General features: G+C 33.0%; 1 protein-coding gene across 1 annotated transcript; it reads right to left on the bottom strand.

Moving 5' to 3' along the window:
* Nucleotides 1-318: 318 nt before the first annotated feature.
* Nucleotides 319-22,370, bottom strand: LOC132909677 (uncharacterized). Its single transcript, XM_060964627.1, has 5 exons — nt 22,315-22,370; nt 18,138-18,219; nt 10,981-11,109; nt 8,873-9,036; nt 319-872 (listed from the first exon to the last, which is right to left on the bottom strand). Exons 2-5 carry the CDS (start codon nt 18,157-18,159, stop codon nt 687-689), a joined length of 501 nt encoding a protein of 166 aa, XP_060820610.1. The 5' UTR covers nt 18,160-18,219; nt 22,315-22,370; the 3' UTR covers nt 319-686.
* Between the last annotated feature and the right edge of the window lie 350 nt (nt 22,371-22,720).

Genomic DNA, 22,720 nt, shown 5'->3' with positions numbered 1-22,720 from the left:
TTTTCGTAAATACAATAAAAAAAATTAACTTTTAATACAATGACAAGCTTTCATTTCAATCTATATTTAAGATATAATATTTTATCGGTTTTCGTTCGTGACAACACCGAAGTAGCCAATAAGTTTGAAACGTATAATTGAGAAAGTTATGAAGCAAGAGGTTAAGGACAAATTCTAAAAGATATACAATTCAATAGTATTATATTATATTACTTTGCGGATTACTTTTCAAGCATAAAAATAGTTTAACAGCCATTTATAGTTACTTTATATCATTTCATTCGTTAAATCCATTTAATTTCCTTTCTAAAATAAAACAGTCACGTTGGCGAGTTTCGTGTTTAATATAGAATTATTTTATCATATATGCAACAACTTATTTTTTCTTCGTAAATATTATTAATAATATTATCAATTTCTTGTACTTCCGTCCTTCATACAAGTGACAATGAATCATAACAGTTTCACAGAAATCACAAAAATCAAATAAGAAAATTAATAATTTAACAATACATCGTGGAAAAATAAATAAGAAAAAACCTCCTTAAGGTATAATTAGCCAGGTAAAAACGATCTTTCATCAACACGCTACATCGTACCTTCTCCTTTCCCTGATGGCTGATGTTAATCGTCGACGTTTATGATGGAATTTCATCAACGGTGCCATCTAAATCCTCATTCAAAATTTAGAAAATCAATTGTAAAATTATCAAGGCGATAAATACGATGAGAAAACGTTTAAAATCCACTTGTTCAGCAGCGGAGTAAACAACGGGAATATCGATAACATCAGGTCCGGTCCAATTTGCCTCTATATCGTCCAAGCACAGGAAGTCGCAGCATCGTACTCCAACACGGAATCTCTTGCAATGCTGTAGTAAAAAGAAATCGATCAATTGTACGGATCAATCGTCACTTGACTGTTCGAGAATCCAGGTCATCCAGAGAATAGAATAGAGATGTGGAAAAATGTAGTCCGTTCATCGCAATTGGAGGAAATAGGGGGATATCGATCGAATGAATGAACGAGATGTTAAGGACAACTGACGATAAATTCTTCTTTTGTAGAGAATTGCATGATTGTGAATGGTTTGTGGGTGGTTAGGTGAAGAGAATTGAAGAGTTTGGAGGTGACTAGAAGAGTGTTTTGGGCAAGGTAGATTGCAGAATGCTTGCGGTAGCATTGTGTTCATTATGAGTTTATACGTGTAATCTTTGTGTATATCACTATATACAATCTAACGTATATTTTTAATAATATATCAGAGTTCTATTTATTTCATAGCTATGAATTTTATACTCTATAATCTTGATATTTTATTTCACAGAAGCGTTTGCATATCCATACAAATTAAATGAATCAATTTATTCATATCTCATGTACAGATTAAGAAATTGAGATGATATATTATTTTTAATTTTGTTCTAATCATATACCATGATCCTGAATTCCTATTCTGGAAATTTGACAGGAAGTTTTACATTTCGATACTTTCAGCGACAAATAGTCAATATTGTTTTAGTTATTTCGTTACATCTACGTGTATATCGTATATTCACCAAAAATACGCTCTTGCAAACAATGTGTTTCGTTAGTCAGTAACACCCGATTCGCGTCATAGCTTTGAAACTTTATCGTATCCCAGTCCGTTGGAAAAAATTTTTCCTGTAGTATACTTTATTGTTATGATCCAACGAGTTCTTTGTTTATTTCCTTTTCTTCTTTTTTTTTTTCCCCAATTCCGCCATTGCTTTTTCAAAGATAGTATTTCAGAACCATTGGTCATGTTTATTGTAACAATAAACGTACATTTCGGAAACAACATTTTGTGCTATGAAACAAAATACAATAAAGTTTGAAGGTTATATCGATTTTCGAAATATTATAGGTTGAGGTGTATGACAGTATCAACAACTCTTATCCTGTTCCTAAACGTCAAAATTCATTCTGACTACCATTTTATGTACCTCACAGGAATATGTCTTCATTCATCATCTCCCATGCCATTCACCAACATGTTATCTCCTAAGTAAAATATTGATGTTGAGTCAGCCGTCCAACCATATTTTCGGTGTCTACCATAAGCCATATAAGCCAGGGTGCGTGCACGCGTCTGCTTATACGTCAAATGTAATACTTGGCACGAAACCTGCTTATATTAATATTAAATTTATGCATAGTAGGATGCTCGACCATTCTAAAAATGAAATTACAATACATACAGTTTTACCGTGGGAAAGTGAATCTTTCTTGCATGTCCACGCAAATAGAGGGGGAAACTGTGCATGCACCAAACATCTTTACGTTTGTAATTTTTCACACGAATTTACAACTGTAGGGAAAAAATTATCTCTGATTTTTCAGATGTTAAAAACTGATAATATCGCATGACGGAATGCTGTGTTCTACATATTCTATTTTTGTTACGAAAGTGGTACAAACGAAGCCCACATGAGAACAGTACAACAAAATCGGTTGAAGTTTGGTTATCGTGCAGATATCGCGGCTTTTGCGTTGGAAAGCACGTAACTGCCAGTCTCGTCGTTCCTTGTAAACGAGAGAAAAATATTGTAATCGGTCGGGATTAACGTGAAACTCGTCGCATGCGACTAGATGGCCTGAACGTCGAATAAACGAGAGTAGACTGCGTGTTACGTGATTCTACCCGTTTAGGCGGAAACTAATGATTGTAACCGGAGCCGAGATATGTGCCAATATTACTTTGCTCAACACAGCGTATAAGGTGAGGAGATAGTCGCAATAGGGTAGAACGAGAGACAGGGATTCTTTACATAAAGTAAATCTGTCAACTAGATAGAGATCCTATAGCTATAGCTATAGTGAATCCATATTCTGGCAAATTGTCGTTTCACAAGTGAAACTTCTGAAAAATGGAATTCATACAATATAACTACTGTTGTAAGAATCTATATATTTGATTCTTTTGACGTATTTGTCAGAATGTTTATCAAAGCAACGCATCCTCATAGCTAGTAATCATAGTTTAACGAGGCACAATTAATAGAATAGATAGAGCGTTAAACGGAGATGATTTAATCATAGTTAAATAGATAAATCTCTATATTGATCCCTTTAGTTAAAATGTCCTACGTTTTATTTGCGTCATTTCTTTTTTCTTCATCCAATTTAAAATATTTAGATAACAATAGCCTATACAATATAATTTTATGTAAAAAAAATTGATTATACTATGTTTATTGCAGTCTCTAGTGGTCATTTGATATTTAACATTTTTGTGTACATACAAAATTTAAATTATATTTCGCTTAAGAACAGATATTCTAATTGCTTTCCTAACATGTACTAACAATTCCTAATCAAAATAGAAGGAGTTGGAGGACGAGGAAAATTACCTAGCATCTTACATTCCTGACAGAGCTCGAACGTTCTATCTTCCTTTAGATTTTATTAAGTTACCATTTCTCTGACTTCACATTTTAGTTAGCTTAGTATACGTGCTATACATAAGTATGTATAGTGACATGATCGCGACAGTCGAGAAGTTACTCACGTCTTATCTTCTGTAAACTATTTATAAAAGAAGAACAAATTACACGTTAGAACTTTCATTCAAGTTATCAATCCAAATAATTTTAAATAAGAAAAAAAACCCAATGCAGCCGTTTCAACTTAAATATACCCGATAATTGATTGCAAGCAAATAGCGTAAATCTTTTAGCAAAATGAAATTCGTAATATTTATTCAAATATTTATATTCATAGTGCGTTATTGGCGAAGAAGACGTGTTTGTATGTGCTATCGATTTTATGCGCTCGCCACGCAAACACGGAAATTGCAACTCAAAATTAAATTCGCAGTGCAAAGCGTTGATGTTACGACGTCAATTACATATTTCAAAAACATTGAAGATATCATACGAAATCAGAGAAATTCTCCAAGGAGTTAAACGTAATATCACCTTATTGGGAATAAGATTGCTTTGACTTGAGCTCAAACATAGGGAAACTTGAAAGAACTTTCCGCGGATCTCCCTTCTTCTCTAAATTGGGTTTTCTACAAAACGACTTTAACCTTTGGAAGGAAATACCTGTAGGGAGCGCCGACCTATGATTTTAAATAGAGAGATTTATCTGGAAAGAAGTGGATAGAAAACGTAGAACCAGATTTTGTTTGTCGAAAAATATTTTTCTCTTCGCAGAGAATCATGTTTTATAGAACGATCGAGTATGCGTGCATTTGGCTTACACGTGAAGTTATAATTAAACAAAATTGTTGCATTCAAAAGGATAAATACTAATTTAAATTTAAAGAAATTGTTAGTTCAATTGTCTTAAGTTTAAAGACATATAGGTGTCATCTTTTTATATATTAAAAATCAGGCAGCCAGATTAATTAATAAACCCAGTCAAGCGAACATGTACTTTAAAGCTCTGCTTCCAAATCGATACTCCCTGGAACAATACATCGTTCTGCGCTACCAATTTATTTTCGCACGAAGAATCAGTCCATTCGTCGTTACCGTCAGCATCGCTATCGTAATCTATATTACTTGAACAAATTTTATATCTTGATTGAAAAATCACATATTTTAACGAACTTCCTTATTGTTTTTCTTTCTTTTTTCTTTTTATGATTGTAATTGGCAATTTCTAAAATGTACTATTTGTACTGAAATGTACTAAAATGTATATACTTGATAGTAGATTAATAATATTTGATAGTGATATATACATACATCATATTTTTGAGAATACTGTAGTAAAATAATTATGGAAAATTTTATAGAAAACCTTCGAGTAATACATTGTGGAAGATTACCAACGTAATTTAAAATTTAAGAAAGATCTATAACATGTAAGAACTAAAAGGATTTCTTCAGGAACGTGAAGTAACTCGAAAGTACAGGCGTGGCAGAAACATAGTCTTACAAGGAGAAGAATCTCGCTGGGAGCTCGACGATGTCACATCAAGCGAAAATTCAATAAAGCGATTACTAACTGTATTACCAGCGGCAATCGTGTTACGGCAATTCGTAAATAAGTTAGTCTTCTATTTGCAGAAACGTTGCTGGCAATATCGTCACACTCTTGATTACGTCAGTGCTATCAATTAGTCTTGGAAGAAAGTTTTCCATTATGTACTTTTGCCCAAGGCGTTCCAACAAATGAATTCAAGTTCTGAATCGCTTTCTCTTATATCATGAATTTATAACGATGTTTCTTTAAACTTGAAATAATCTTAATGAATGTATTTACGGACGATGACTGGCATCTCGTTCGACTTCAACTAATTAGCGTTCCAGTTACTTTGGATGTTATGAAATGTTGTATAACCAAAGACTTGTCTTCTATTTTGGTAGTTGCATAAGAGAAGACTGAACCATTGAATTGCTCAAATAGATTAGCTGATTCGCTTAACGTATTTTTACTTTCGACGAACTAAACAAGAACAGGAAGAACACAAGGACTAATACAGAAACAAACTTCGTAACACAGAAATAGACTCCGTAAAAGCATTATTATGTAACTTGTCCTTATAATTTTATTTATGTATAGTAAAAGAGCTTGTATTCAGTTTCATTAAATATAACTGATATTCAGAAACATTCATGTAGATGTATAACTCGTGTTAATTAATAATTTAACAATACATCGTGGAAACGTATCATTTTCGTTTCTTCCTTTGTCTCGTTATACACGGGAACGAATGTGTAAATAAAGACGTATAATTAACGATAATATATGGCAACAAGTATAATAATTGTCAGCAAAGGAGAATATTGATGAAATGATTGTGGGTGATTCCAATGTATCGGTAAATAAGCTTTAATAGACATTGCTGACAAACTCGGTGTCGGTAAAATCGTGTCGATGAAATTATTGTCCGTGATTTAAAGATAACCCAATTTATTGATCTGTCTGGCTTCCATGGAGTTGTACGCCTCTCTATAAAATATATTCTAGCTAGGAGGGCTGAAAAATTTTATTTAGTCACACTGGACTAGACTAGACTGGAAATAAGAAAATTGAAATACAAAATCCACGTGTGAGTGCAACAGTTTAGATGGAAAGTTCGATAGAGCGATTATGTATATTAGTCTGCAAGAATGCTCGCGGCTTTGTAACGCGTCACATGCAACACGTAATTTCCCTAGCTGAAATAATCCGATTACAACGATACGACTTTTTATCGGGTCTAAAACATGAGAGTTTCGAAGCCATACAGAGTCTCGTGAATCTGAAAGTCAGGTTTCAACGTATTTTCATTTCTCGTTTTATAATATCGAGGACATTAAACGTATTACCGGTTATTGTCTCACTCTATACGTACATCAAACGAGTACTTATGTAATACCAATGGAAACGGAAACAGCCGAGAATAATTGAGGATAATTCGAATACGAACCAGGCGATAATACAATTTCTCGCGAACCGTAATTGATTCGCAGAAGTGAATGCTACTTCTCGCGATTAGCGAAGTGTTTCGCAAAAAAAAGAAAAAGAAAAATGGTATCGGAAGGGTAGAGGAAAAACGGTGGCCTAGATCAAGTAATCTTTATGCCGATAATACATCCATTATTCAGTTCGTTCATTTCCTATCGCGTAACAGATATTGGGATAACTGACAGAACGAGCGTATAAATCTCGCATCGCTCGATCTGACTCCTCCCGATGGAAAAATATTCACTAGCCTGGGGAATCCTGTATCGCTAATTACGAATTTCTATTTTTCGAACGCGTTCCCGTCTGTACAAAAGAGCAAAAGGTAATTATGCTGCCGGGTTGGTATTTTCATTTTATTAGAGATTAATTAACCCGAATAAATCAATAAAAGCTAATTTGAGGTCAATCGAAATTAAATTACTTTTTCAAACATGTTATAAATAAAAAACCAACTAATATTTTCAACAATAAATATCACTTTCAAATAAAGAATACATTGTATCAACTGTAAGTAAATAATTTCGTTATTATATGATTTATTTTAATTTAAATTAAATCCAGGAAGAAGAGCTTTGAATTCAATTGCATGTCTCGTTAATTTATGAATTATATTCGTTATCGTACGTACAAAAAGAAAGTTGACTGATTTAAAAATTCAAAGGATAGAACTTCCAAGCTTACGATTGGAAACAGATTCGGTCCGATGGTTAATTTGCTACTTAATTGAATTCTCTGGCAATTTCAGTGAACTGTGGGCTTTGGATGTGTCCTGCATTCAAAGGAAAGACTTCCTTCACCCTTCTCTTTCTTTCAATTTCAACCTTAAGTAACTGACTTGTTAATTCACCGATATATTTTACATGCTTGTAAGAGATTCAAACGACTTCTTTGCATTAAATTCGCAATTTAGCCATCACGAATGTCTCGATCAATACGTAGTTCGAAAGAAATAAAAGATCATTAATTTTTCAATACAACGATCGATATGTTCAATAAAGAAAAATTTATGAATTTCTTAGGAACGTCTGCTAAAGCGTTTGACATTTTTATAATAAAAGACATTTTTATAATAAAAGCATTTTTTATAATAAAAGACTTTTATAATAAAAAATTAGAACACACACACGTACTAAATAATTTACACAGCTATGAGTCTCGTTCTATCATATTATAAAGCAATGAATGAATTTTTCCTAATAAATACAATTTCATATCAAATCTTGTTTAAAAAATTTAGCTTTTACTCTCATTAAATTAATTTAATATCAAAATATGTAATTTTAGTCGTTATTAAAATTTTATATCTTAACTTACGTATTTATTAACAGTATTCCGACGAATATATACTGAAAGATGCAAACAACTTTATTTTTCTTATGAGATATCTCATGTTTCTTACTCATTTTATGAGCTTTCTGTGTGTAACTACTTATCAGTCGCATGAATGCTACGTTTTACTACTCAGAAGCGAAAACATAAATGTAAATATAAGCTATCTCGCGTGGAAAAACGTTAAATACATTAACTAAAAGGAATATTATATCCAATATTTATAAAAGTATAAAACAGCGTAGCTATTTATACACTCGAAATGTTTCTCTTCGTACGAAATATTTTATCTCTTGAATTCTCATTATAAATGTACGTCCATTTCCTTTGAAAACCTCCATTTAAATATAACGATTAGCAAAGTACTATTGGACAAATATTAAAACGAGATGCTAAAAGAACATTTTAATAAAGCACAAATGATTATTTTAATTCTAGTTCTCTTAAATTTTAACTGAATCGTTTATAAACCGAACCGGAGTATAAAATTTTACTGCATAAAAATCATAAAGTTGAAAGTTAGAAACGAATAACAAATGATTAACCTAGTTTTATTAAAAGGCACCTGTACGCCGATCCGCGTAATAACTTCGGCACTCCAATTATTATAAAGTACGTATCCTTAAGAGATTTCTTGCGCGAACGCAAGATACGTGCAGCTGAATAAGTGGAACATGATTTTCAATATTCCTTCCTATAGAACTTATAACAACGTAATTGTTTCGCGAATATTTTCGCAAACACTTCTACAACGATGCGTAGAAGTCTTCCTTTCTAATTAATAGTTTCAGCATTTCTTTGAGCAATTTCGTTGCGATTAAAAGATATATAAAGCTTACGACGTACTTGTTTAAGAACGAGACTTCGAATTTGTCAGATGAATTATGATCTGAGCAAGTATGAATTAATTTGTCCTAATGAACAAATAAATTAAATGGCTCGTGACAAAAATTATATCTATCAATGTATATCTTTCTAAAACTAATTCAAGGTGAGTTAGATGAATCGCTGTGTATCCTATGCATGATTTAATGACTAGCATGCAAGAGATTAGCAATGTACTTCAGTTTCTCATGGTTGTATTAAGCGTTTCTATTTGTACGAGCATGTACTTACGTAGGGAGGTGAACAGAAGATAGCTTGGCACCATTTAGGCTCAGAATGATAGCAGACGCAGAGACTGCAAACAGCAGGTCCCGGCACATACATCACACCATGTTCAACAATCCCTCCTTGAAAATCAGTACAATTGTCCTGGCGGGGAAATCTGGGATAGGCATCTGAAAACGATTCCCAACATAAATATCTTTGCTACTCGACGGTTGTACGTGCAGTTACGTTAACCGTTTTAGCGTCACGTAGCACGATCGCTCTGTCCACGTACTGTGCTGAACTGTGTCGTGATGTTTGGTCACGATCGTCAATTCGCTCGGTTCCAAACATAGCTCGCCGCAAGTCATATCAGAGTTTCCTCTCGTAATTACTTTTTTCTTTTTTATTAATCGTAAACCAAATTAAAAAAAACTAATGTATAAATTACCTCTTGAATTGGAAAACGAAATCTTGTAATATAAAATATTATCACGCAAACGAAACGTAAAGCACGAATATTACGCAAACTTTTGAGTATTTATTATAATGTTTCCGATATGACTGATGAAATGAAGCGCGAGCGCGTGGAATGGAATATTTCAACGAAAGAAAAAAAGAGCAGTGCAATTGCATCGATCAGCACTTTTCAATAAATGAACGAAGCGCTATCGCGCTGCATGTCACAATTCAACACAGATTCTTAAAAATCCCTGACACTAAAACGGTTAATAGTGTTATAAAAATGACTGTGCCAGGAAATTTTTATTCAATGAATCCGCATTGCGGCTGTCACGATGCTTCATCGATGGGATTAAAGCACCATTGAAATAGAATTTCTTATATGGGAAGCGAGTTTTTATATCGTGTTTACTGTTTTACTTCGCAAGTGTGCTTTACTGTATGCGTTAAAACTCAAAGTCGAGCTATCTGATTTAAAGTTGCTTGAAACTTAAAATAGCTTTTAAAGGGTATAGGAATAATAGAAAGTTTGTTTGAAACTCAAAAGTGTATATACGTATATATACATTTCAATATAAGTAGCAGATAATCTCAAGTAAAACAGTAAATTCGCGCTGGTAAAATGGTTTCAAAATGCTTGTCAAAAATCAAACGATTTGACTAATTAAGAATGGATGTAAGAGCTTAAAGGACAAGGGCATGTAAGAGTATCAATTAAGTAACAAATTCACAGTGACAAAGAGGTTTCCAGTCGCTCGAATTCAAGTAAATCGACTAATTTGAACAAAGTTTTAAATGTACGAGAAGCGACACGACTACTCGACTCCTCGACAACTACGAAAGTTCTACTCGGATGAATGAAAACTTTTCTCTGACCTGATGTGTATACAAGATACGCAAATTTCTAGTGCAGCTTGTATTAATTGAGATAATTGGTTGCTTCGATCAAATTAATCGATTTAAGCAAATTACTTTGAGTCCAATTACCGGATGTCATCGATACTACGCTGAAATGGCGAAGACCATGGCGAAGTAATTGATGCTTACTATAATTATTTATTAATCGTGCGCGGAATCGGAGCGATTCGACCTCGTTCTAAAACAAATCGTTACTAGGGTAGAGACGGGAATTAATAATTCTCGCGTCAATTGTTCGATCGTGTTCACAAATTCAAGTACGGTTGAGTGGCGGAAACCATTTATAATATGTCCCGCACCGCGTAGGTTGCATACACCTCTCACAATGAATTTTTCGTACTTCCCCGCGTATATTCTCTATGTTAGATATACCATAAAATATTTCATGAAATCGCGTGTTCGTGTCTGATGTCAGAAATTCTCTCTCCATAGGTCTGCGTTTTCCATATTATTTATTTCCCTTGTCGGTAAGCATTTTCACAATTTGTAATTAATATTGCTCGTGCAAGAACGTTAAATTTTTGACATTGTAGGATTTCACATGAAATAGTAATGCCTATGTATTAACTAACTTATTAATTAATTAAATTCGTATGTATCAAGTTTCCATCATTTAGTAGTAATTTCATGTAGCTATAGAAATTTGATACTATGAAAATGAAATATAAAACTTGATAAAAAAGGCGCTTTATTAGGAAATGAGGATAATGGTGCAAATATTTTTTGTAGCTAATTAACCAATATCATCAACTTACAGGTCCGTATTGGTAAGTAGAAGAAAACGGCAACTTGCAAGAAAAATATCCATGGCAGCATCCGTTGCAAGGTCATAGCGTCCTCCGTTCCGTCCTGTTTAGCCTGATCGATCTGCTCCTGGGCAACTGCTGCGGAGAATAGACGAAAAGCACTTATATCAGCTCAGAAGCAGTAGAGAGATAATATATATCTGCGACAAAAATCAGAATACGCTCCTTTACACATGGTTGGATCAATTTCGCGTGGGACTAGCCTGATTGAACCTAACGCGGGATAATTGCCCAACTCACGACCTTAACTAGCCCGCTTGATTCCCTGTAAATGCTTGAAATTGATGCTTGGATTCTTTCCAGACTAATAAGCTTTGTCCCCCCCCCTCTCTCTCTCTCTCTCTTTCTTTCTCTATTTCCTTAGATCGATTTAGACAACATATTATTTTTCTTCTTTTCTTTTCTGTTGATCTTTTAAAACCATAAATCGCTGACTATTATAGTTTATACATTCAATTACTCTGTACGTCATAAGTACATGTTTTACAACGTTATTTTTCATTTTTCAGTTAAATTCCACAACACCAAGAAATATATTTTCAACATGTTTTCACACGTACCTGAGCAAAGATCTCAAAAACGAGTTGCGGTACAATTTAAAGCGACAAATAGCACTGCGCGTCTCATTGTGGCAATGCACGCTTCGTCAGCTTTTTAAAAGCGCTCTCTTTCTGCTTTTTCCTCTTTTCCTGCCTCTTCGTTTTTTTTTTAACAAGTAAAACCATTTTCGCGGGGACGAGAGCACGGAAATGACGTACTAGCAATTCTGTTTCACGATAATACAAGCAGCCCGGTTTCAGTGAATTAAACTTAGCCCCAAGCTTCCATTTATCCCTTCCTTTCTTTCCTTTATTTTTCCCTTTTACATCGGTTTTGAGGTTTTCTAAGTTTCTACCGCAATCAACCGTGACTTTTCTCAATTTTATATGTTAGCCAACAATTCATGGCATAAGCGTCGACTGTAAAAATATTCGCAATTGTCAATAGCAACAAATACGTTTTCTCAAATAGTAAATATTAGGAACGTACTCGCTGGCGAAACAGTTCACGAATAGTTTGTCCACTGCTTGTTATTTGTTTCAATACTGTTAGCAAACAAATTCATGAAACATACTGGCGTCACATAAAATGAACATAAATGCTTTACGTATACTTGAGAGTTGAACTTTGGCTATTATACGTATATTATATATATACACACACAATTATATATATGTATATATATATAATATTTACATTATAATTTATATATTAATATTTATATTATAATTATATACTAATATATATTATATGTATATATATATATAGAACTTTGAGCTTAATAACATATCTCAAAATCAATGACATTAAGAGGGTGAACCTTACTTATCAAATTTTACATAAAATTACTTACTTATCAAATAATACATAAAAATTGATAAAAATAGTGTAAGTAGTTTTGACTTTCTTTTGTATTATAATTTGAATCATTTGATTTATCCGATTGGCGACGATCGCATCGCATGAAATAGATCACATCAGAGATTTTCAAAAGTCGATGCAATATTAATAGCGATTAAATATTTATAGATATATTCTGTACGGTTAAAGCAGTCATCTAATGAATATCGAGTTTCAGGAATGGCGAGCGGTAAACAGGACTGCGGTTATAAATTACTCTCTAATGTGTATATTAGAGATAAATTTGATAATTTACCCTCATAGTATGAAATATACCTTTAAGCAGAAATCGTAATTAACAATTTCTGTTTCACTGAGTGTGAAAAGTAAATAAATAGTAGAAGCGTCGTAATAGAGAAATATTAAATTGTTCCAAAAGTTTCTTTCGTTTTATAAGGAAGTAATAGATGTACAACATTTTTTGTTTTATATTATTTTATTGAATTATGTGTGATCCACCTTTTTCCAATTTAATATAAAATAATATAAAACAAAAAATGTTGTGCCTCTATCATTTCTTTATAAAATGAAAGAAACTTTTGGGACAACCTAATAGAAATTTTGTTTTAATACATTATAAAAATGGATTGCTAAGCCCCTAGGAGATGAGAACAATATAATTACGATTAATAACAAATATGTTGATTTAACGTAAGCCAGCTTTTGCTAAAAGCTCTTACCTGATAATGTTTGCCAAACAATGATAACATGAATTTTCCTAAGTACTCCATTTGGTACTTAATCTATTTTGTAAATACCGTGCATCCTAACCTTCAATGGATGTAATTTTAGCCAGCATGTTTCAAATTACCTAACCGTATTAATTCCGTGTGATGTAATTTATATTTATCTACACGTTAATGTAATGTGACTTTTATATCTAATCGAAGTTATTTAAAATTTGTAGTATCTCATTCTTACTAGAAAAATATTAACAACTTAAAACAGTCTATTAACAGCATAAGAAAACTTCACAGAGGCATTAATATCTTCGAAACTATTGAATTCAAATGATTAATATTCTTTAACAATATGCACTCCACGACGTTTATCGAGAGAAGTACGTGGTGTAATGGTTAAACTTTCAATTCATATACATATATCGTTTATAAAAAATAGTTATTCGTTATAATACGGATGGTAATTTAAACTGTCTAACCTGATAATTGCGGACGAATGCTTTTGTCATCTGTGATGCGCTATAAATTCTCATAACCTAACTAACGCGTAACTTTCGTAATGTATTAATATAATATATATATATAATATAATCGACCTTGAGCAACCAGTTGATGCCAAATAAGCTTTAGTACATACTTCATACACGTAACAAGATACCATCTTGAGAAACTCTCAAAAGCTGCAGAGCTCAGGTCAAATAACACCAGCTCAAATGAATGACCATCTAACTCACCTTTGTTCTCATCGACGTCGGTGATTTTAAACCTAGTTATAAACTGCACTTCTTAGCCAATGTCCACGGCAATTAATATTATTTAACCAGTCCTAATGCGATGTAAAAAGTAAATAAAAGGGAAGCAAAAGGAGAAAAAGAAAAAGCAGGGAAGCAAATAAAAGAAAAACAAATTTTTCATTTTCTCGAAACTGGATCAAGTTTCAGGCTGCTCGTCAAACAGCTCGTCTGTAGCCAATGGGACCAGATTCGACGAACCACGCTTTAAAATTCCCAGAGAAATATGATAATCCTCGAAATCAGTACGATTCGTCGATCCATCGCCTGATTAAAAAAATGGGACAGAATGAAGCTCACCGGCCGGCCTTTGAACTCCCAATGGTACTTACGGCTCGTATACTCTAGGTTGAATGCTACAATGTAAGCCGAGCCAGCTCTAGGTAGCATTCGCGTGATTGTCGCCATCTATTATTCACGCGTTACACATTCGCCAGACAAACGGGTCTACTAGTTGACATTGTTTTCTGCCCCAAGTTCCAACGCAATTATGTTGCTTCGTGTAATCAAGTCTTGCGAAACTAACGATAAGTTCTTGTTTGATCTTACACAATTATTGAAATTATTCAAATTAAACTAATCTAATCTAAGAACCAAGTAATATCGTTATATATTCCTTTTTATAATAAACCATGATTAAGATATAGAACATTTGTAGAAACATTTTAGGGGTGTATTATGCATAGTGACATTATAGAGTTAATGCTGTAACAGCATTCGACCATCATGGTTATGTTGTTAATATACGAAACAAATCTGAAAATCTATATGGAAATTATAAGATATTTAGCACGAGTACTGTGCATTACTGATATGTAGACAATCGCCACGAGATAAAGAAGGTACTGTTCTCTGTCTTTCATCGCTACGTATTGCTGGTAACAATGTATTATACATACATATCTCACAAAGATTATAAAAGTACCTAATGGGGTCACTTTTAATATTTGACAATCGTATCACATTACAGTTTCATCAACTAATTGAACGCGACCCGCTCCTTGAGAATTAAAGGATAAAGTGTACAATACAAATATGCTACAGGGAATTTTTTAAAATGTACGGACAATCACTAATGGTCTTCAAAAGCAGCAAAGATTAAAATATTAATTGCGGATTTTCCTTGAATAATAGCACGCAATATGAAATACGATTATTAAAAAGTACACTGGAGATGTCATATCCATAAGACACTCGTGTTTGCCGGACCTTGGGAACAAATTCTTAACCCAAATAGCCGACCTCAATATTCGAGAAATTTTGTGAAGCTGACATCAATACCAATATGTACTGTTGTTGTGCTATCATTTCACGATAAGCTGTATTGATTGCACTTCTATTTCACGAAATTAATTTATTTCGTACAGAAAGCGATAACAATAACTGAAAAGAGTAAAAAAGGATTACCGCCTTTCGTATCAGTATGCACAAGCGCACACGATTTCACACGAGTGTACACACTTGCAAATTTAACGAAGCGATCGGATTTAATTATTTTTCGATTTTTCACGCATCAAGTTCTACTTGTATATCGCGCGTTGAAATACGAGACATACAAAATGTACGAACCACTCTAAACACTTATTAACTTTTAACGTTATTTATTAATTAAGAAGACCATTGCGTTGATTTTTACATTTTAAAAAATTGTTATCTCTTTTGATTTTGTTTAAAATTTTAAAAGTATCTACGTTCGTTATAAGCCACAAATATATCTTTTATTTATTGAAATTCTAAATAAAATATTATAATTTATAAATATATAATTCATTTATATATGCTTGTAATATCTCTTTTATAATTTCGTACCATTTATCTATTTATCTATTTTATTTGCATATAATTTTTATAAACTAATTCTGTAAAGAACGAAAAATTGTGATTCTATTTAAAAACGTTCAGGTCAAGCTAAAGTGATACGCGATATATATTTCAATTCAGATTTCACCATCGTCATAAACGGTGCTATTGGAAACGTTTCACAATAGACGTCTTACAAGCGCTTGGGATGTCCGCCATATGTACAGGCTCTACCACTGAATCGCGGCTGCCATTTAGTGATTAAGGTCGATCACTTAGAAATGTTAATCCGACACAATGATGAACAATTCATCCAAGACGTTATTAGAAACATAGTTGCACTTTAATTTAATTGATCTCCTTCGCAAATAGATGCGCACAATATATTTTAGGGGGTTTAAACATTATTGATGGCTAAAGTTCGCATCTGCGCATCATCGTCTGGTTTTTAACTTTTTTGTATTTTATAATAATGGCCGACGTATAAAGATGAAATGTAACGATTTTGAGTTTAGAAATTCACTGATTCAAAAGTTACGCGTTTTTTAAGCTGGTACACTGTAACATATGGTATACTGTACTGTAGTTCACTTTAAATTTTATTAATAAATTTTTAGTAAATTTTATTATTTATTTAAACGTATTATGCTCACTATATTATGCACAAAGCAGCGGAATATCGCTTTATTATTAATATATCAATCGACCTGTCAGATATCATTTTCGATAAAAATTAAGAAAATATATGGCTCAATCAATACATCATACATACGTACTTTTTGTATTTTTCTATCTCCATAAGACAATATTCAGTCTAATTACGCTTACAGTATCGACAAAGATCTGTCTAGCCGCGCGGAATAAATCATACACAGTAAACTAAACGCATAAATTCCAACAACACTTTAGAAACAACTTTTGAACCAATAAAATTTTAAACTAAGAACTGTTATATTTCATCTCTATCCATCGAATATTATCAGTAGATGCACAAGATAAGTTAAATAGAAAAAATGGCTGGAAAAGAAGGTTAGCCTTATTATTATTATTAACCGAGCTCAACTAAACTATAGGATTTCCAAATATTTAGTTTAGTAAAAAGAAAATATGAAAATGACAAATATATGCAAAGTATAAAACAGAATCGTACGATTGTAAAATTTCAAATTATTGTAACTATTTAAATAGGAAAAATAGTACTACGTTTATATTGTACTTTTACTAAAAATACAAGAAATTTCGAAAAATTCCTTAATTCTTTTTTACTGTCGTTTTGAAATACTCCATATGTTGAGCTTCCTCGTCGTTACGCTTCTAGCGCAGATGTAACGAATTGACTTAAACGATTCGAACATATGGCATGCGCGCGACAACGCCTACATTTAAATTTTAAATAAATGTTTTATGCATTACATATATTGATTTTCTTGCGCAATTTATTTCAATTTCTTACAACATGGCGGATTTAATTAAATTTAAGATATCTATCTGAATCTTTTAAATTTGAAGCTAAAAAAAATTACCATGACCTTTATAAAATGAAATCGTTTTTCCACTTTTTTGTATAAAATAATTATTTAAATTCAAACTTTATCATCGTCTTAAAACATTCTATATTTTTCTCATCTTAAAAAATCTTCCTATAGAAAAATGTTTCGTATGTATGTAATTCCATATATTATATTTCACGTAATTGATCGAATACATAGCGATGATGAAAAGTAACTAGAAACAACAAGCAACTATTGGCCGGGACAACCGGGGACTATGGCTGTCATCTCTGTGATATGTGGCGACTAAGGAGAGCAACTACGGATGACGAATAACTAACTGTCTTATTTCTAAAAGGCAATTTAACTAGCAATCAGTCCCTATTGGTGGTTTCTATAGCACGATACACCCCTTGAGCGTGGTTAAAGAATGTGGTCGCCACTGGATGGCGGTTTGACAGCAGGGCGATCCCGCCAATTCAAAGCTTGATATTACAAACTACCGAGAATCATTAAGCTTGTTATCGAACATCTAGCTTTCAGAAGATCCCTTATAAGATGATATGATTTTATGATATTTTTATATGAAGAAGATGAGCAATGAATGACCTCTAACAAGATGAATTTTTATTAAATGCCGCATGTACGTTGCATGCCAGTTTACCAAAGAAACTTACCAAATGGTGTCCACCTTGTATTCTCTAACACCATGGAGGAAACTAAATTTATATATTACAAGATTGAAATACCTATTATAAGACAGTTAATTAAATTCAAACCATAACCGTCGATGGTTCATCGATAGTTCCATAAAAATTTATGTCCTGAAAATTTATATGTTCCAAATTTTCCATAAAAAATATAAAAAATTTATAATTTAGCATAAAAAAAAACATATAACTTACATGAAAAGTAAGTCACATTCATGTTTATATTAACCCTTGTTTTTAGCGCCGAAGTAAGCCGATTCCCTCCAAAAAAGGAGAACTGAAACAAGAATTTTGAAGTTCGTGACCAGGTAAAGGAAGCAAAGTGAACCATTTATCACACAATGAAGCGAAGCTGTATGTGTAGAATGGATGTCGCGAAAGAGCTAACGTGAAACGAGAAGAAAAAAAAAAATCATGAGCCGACACGACTATACGCTGCCAACGGGCAAACAGCAACTGAGACTATCTGAAACGAACTCTGTCGCAGTATGAGCACAGGCTACATTCGCGGGTCGATCGAACACATTCTACGCCTCTCCTCGGCACCGGCGTCAAAGCCTTCCCTGACGACCGCAACGCACTGATGCACCTGCAACATCAACCACTGGTCTTTCCTTTTTCACGCGATACTACACCACCATTTGCGATACCATTTCAAAGACCGTGATCAAAGCATTAAGTGCCGGATTAAAGCGATACGATAATATCCCAATATTCGTCCGTAAATTTTATCGTATAGGAATTTAATCAATCGCTATTATGCTTCGAAAGATTTACTCAAATAATTACCACGCACTTAATAAAAAGAAATATGTTCAATTTTTCACCGATACGAATATAATTTGTATAAATATAAATATATATATTAATATATATTTCGAATATAATAATTATATATATTGTATAAATATAACACGATATAATTTGTAACAAATATTTATAATTAATTATTTAAATTATTTAGAATTCGTTGCAAATATTTCACTGTCACGATGTTGGTGGTGGAATTTCGATCGAAACTAAAAACGTAGAGTATTTAGAAACTAGATTCACGACACGATCAATCATGACGATATTCATAAAAAATAATTTATGTCTTTATTTATTAAAACAAAACGAAAATATTCGAACCTTTCGAGAATAGACGATTTATTCGACAATATCTATCGTGAGTTTGTCATCCATCAAGGATAGCAACTGACATCGAAAATTCTGGAAGCTTCCATGATGGAACAGCAAAGAATATTCGGAAGCTGCGTAGTTATCTTGACAAAGAGTCTCATACACCCAAAGATGTAGAATATTTCGAAGAACGAAAATAGGAAATAAAACAGCGCGTCAAGTCAACTTTTACGGAAACTGCTAAGGGAGGAAAACGTCGAACTACTCTTTCACAAATTATTATTCAACACTTAATTGATTTTTCCATCGCTCCCCCCCACTTCAATAATGGACTCTTCCAAAACTGTCACCTTGAGAGGTCACGTAAAAATAAATTTTCTTCACATTTATTCTGCAGAAATTCCACAGAAAAGCAAAGAAATGTTCGAGCGTCTTCTCTTATTTCCTCTCAATATCTCAAATAATTACCACGCACTTAATAAAAAGATATATGTTCAATTTTTCACCGATACGAATATAATTTGTATAAATATAAATATATATATTAATATATATTTCGAATATAATAATTATATATATTGTATAAATATAACACGATTTCGAATATAATAATTATATATATTGTACAAATATAACACGATATAATTTGTAACAAATATTTATAATTAATTATTTAAATTATTTAGAATTCGTTGCAAATATTTCACTGTCACGATGTTGGTGGTAGAATTTCAATCGAAGCTAAAAACGTAGAGTATTTAGAAACTAGATTCACGACACGATCAATCACGACGATATTCATAAAAAATAATTTATGTCCTTATTTATTAAAACAAAACGAAAATATTCGAACCTTTCGAGAATAGACGATTTGTTCGACAATATCTATCGTGAGTTTGTCATCCTTCAAGGATAACAACTGACATCGAAAATTCTGGAAGCTTCCATGATAGAATAGCAAAGAATATTCGGAAGCTGCGTAGTTATCTTGACAAAGAGTCTCATACACCCAAAGATGTAGAATATTTCGAAGAACGAAAATAGGAAATAAAACAGCGCGTCAAGTCAACTTTTACGGAAACTGCTAAGAGAGGAAAACGTCGAACTTCTCTTTCACAAATTATTATTCAACACTTAATTGATTTTTCCATCGCTCCCCCCCACTTCAATAATGGACTCTTCCAAAACTGTCACCTTGAGAGGTCACGTAAAAATAAATTTTCTTCACATTTATTCTGCAGAAATTCCACAGAAAAGCAAAGAAATGTTCGAGCGTCTTCTCTTATTTCCTCTCAATATCTCAAATAATTACCACGCACGTAATAAAAAGATATATGTTCAATTTTTCATCGATACGAATATAATAATTATATATATTGTACAAATATAACACGATATAATTTGTAACAAATATTTCACTGTCACGATGTTGGTGGTGGAATTTCGATTGAAACTAAAAACTTAGAGTATTTAGAAACTAGATTCACGACACGATCAATCACGACGATATTCATAAAAAATAATTTATGTCCTTATTTATTAAAACAAAACGAAAATATTCGAACCTTTCGAGAATAGACGATTTGTTCGACAATATCTATCGTGAGTTTGTCATCCTTCAAGGATAGCAACTGACATCGAAAATTCTGGAAGCTTCCATGATAGAACAGCAAAGAATATTCGGCAGCTGCGTAGTTATCTTGACAAAGAGTGTCAAACACCCAAAGATGTACAATATTTCGAAGAACGAAAATAGGAAATAAAACAGCGCGTCAAGTCAACTTTTACGGAAACTGCTAAGGGAGGAAAACGTCGAACTTCTCTTTCACAAATTATTATTCAACACTTAATTGATTTTCCCATCGCTCCCCCCCCCCCCCACTTCAATAATGGACTCTTCCAAAACTGTCACCTTGAGAGGTCACGTAAAAATATAATTTTTCTTCACATTTATTCTGCAGAAATTCCACAGAAAAGCAAAGAAATGTTCGAGCGTCTTCTCTTATTTCCTCTCAATATCTCAAATAATTACCACGCACGTAATAAAAAGATATATGTTCAATTTTTCATCGATACGAATATAATAATTATATATATTGTACAAATATAACACGATATAATTTGTAACAAATATTTCACTGTCACGATGTTGGTGGTGGAATTTCGATCGAAACTAAAAACTTAGAGTATTTAGAAACTAGATTCACGACACGATCAATCACGACGATATTCATAAAAAATAATTTATGTCCTTATTTATTAAAACAAAACGAAAATATTCGAACCTTTCGAGAATAGACGATTTGTTCGACAATATCTATCGTGAGTTTGTCGTCCTTCAAGGATAGCAACTGACATCGAAAATTCTGGAAACTTCCATGATAGAACAGCAAAAAATATTCGGAAGCTGCGTAGTTATCTTAATAAAGAGTCTCATACACCCAAAGATGTAGAATATTTCGAAGAACGAAAATAGGAAATAAAGCAGCGCGTCAAGTCAACTTTTACGGAAACTGCTAAGGGAGGAAAACGTCAAACTTCACTTTCACAAATTATTATTCAACACTTAATTGATTTTCCCATCGCTCCCCCACTTCAATAATGGACTGTTCCAAAACTGTCACCTTGATAGGTCACGTAAAAATATAATTTTTCTTCACATTTGTTCTACAGAAATTCCACAGAAAAGCAAAGAAATGTTCGAGCGTCTTCTCTTATTTCCTCTCAATATCAATTTCAATCTTTTTAAACGAAATAGAATCTGAACGATGAAACAGCTGTTCAAATAATTCTTCGTTCTATTACGGAAAATTAAGGAAAAACACCGAAAATTCGTTAATAATGCTGATTTTTTTGCTTGAATGAGATAATAAACCTCATATATGTATTGGTTTTTAAAATCAATATAGCCAACCAATCTGCACATCTATACAGCGCACCAAATCTTTAATAAGGATAATGGAATGTTCCAAAGTCTTCCAAGAGAGTTTTGACAACGAAAAAATCGGAGATTTTGCCGCGAAACACGGAAAATGATAGTTACGGCTTTTATAATTTGCAACGATAAAGAACTTTAGATATTCACTTAATTAATTTATAACAAATTCGCGTATGTGATCGATAACTGACGTCATCACACCCTAAAACTCGTATGGAACGACACAATTTTTCAAAAAACGTATTGCCGCGTTGTGAAAAATGATGATAACACATCTAACAAGTGTATTAAATTGAATAAAGTTGTACTTACCTCCGAAATTTGAAGTAGGAAACTGAGAGAACCGCTCCGCGAAGAGCACCCGACCAGAGTTCTTCAGCAAGTGACTACCTGGGCCGCGCGGCCGCCTATGGTGGAAATGTAATAGATATAAGTACAGAGCGCGTGAGCGAACTAAAAACGCAATATGCGAATAGAAAGAGCGCGCTGCTTCCTTGTTTAATGACGCGCACTTGTACAGGAAATATGTAACAGCGGTAAACGAGAGGCGTCAGTGTCCACTAGTGTGCATGCCTGATTAAACAAGGATAGGCAGCATCTATATGTAGCGTTCTCTTTCCATTTTCGTGTCGCATCCATCTTACCACACGGTACATACAGGACTCAGCCATTCGCCATTATATTTGCATGCTGCTTATGTGTAAGACAAACATCGCCA

The sequence above is a fragment of the Bombus pascuorum genome, chromosome 1 (assembly GCF_905332965.1).
Source record: "Bombus pascuorum chromosome 1, iyBomPasc1.1, whole genome shotgun sequence".
Lineage (NCBI taxonomy): Eukaryota > Metazoa > Arthropoda > Insecta > Hymenoptera > Apidae > Bombus > Bombus pascuorum.
Note: the sequence above shows the minus strand (reverse complement) of the source record. Positions and strands in the feature narration are given on the sequence as shown.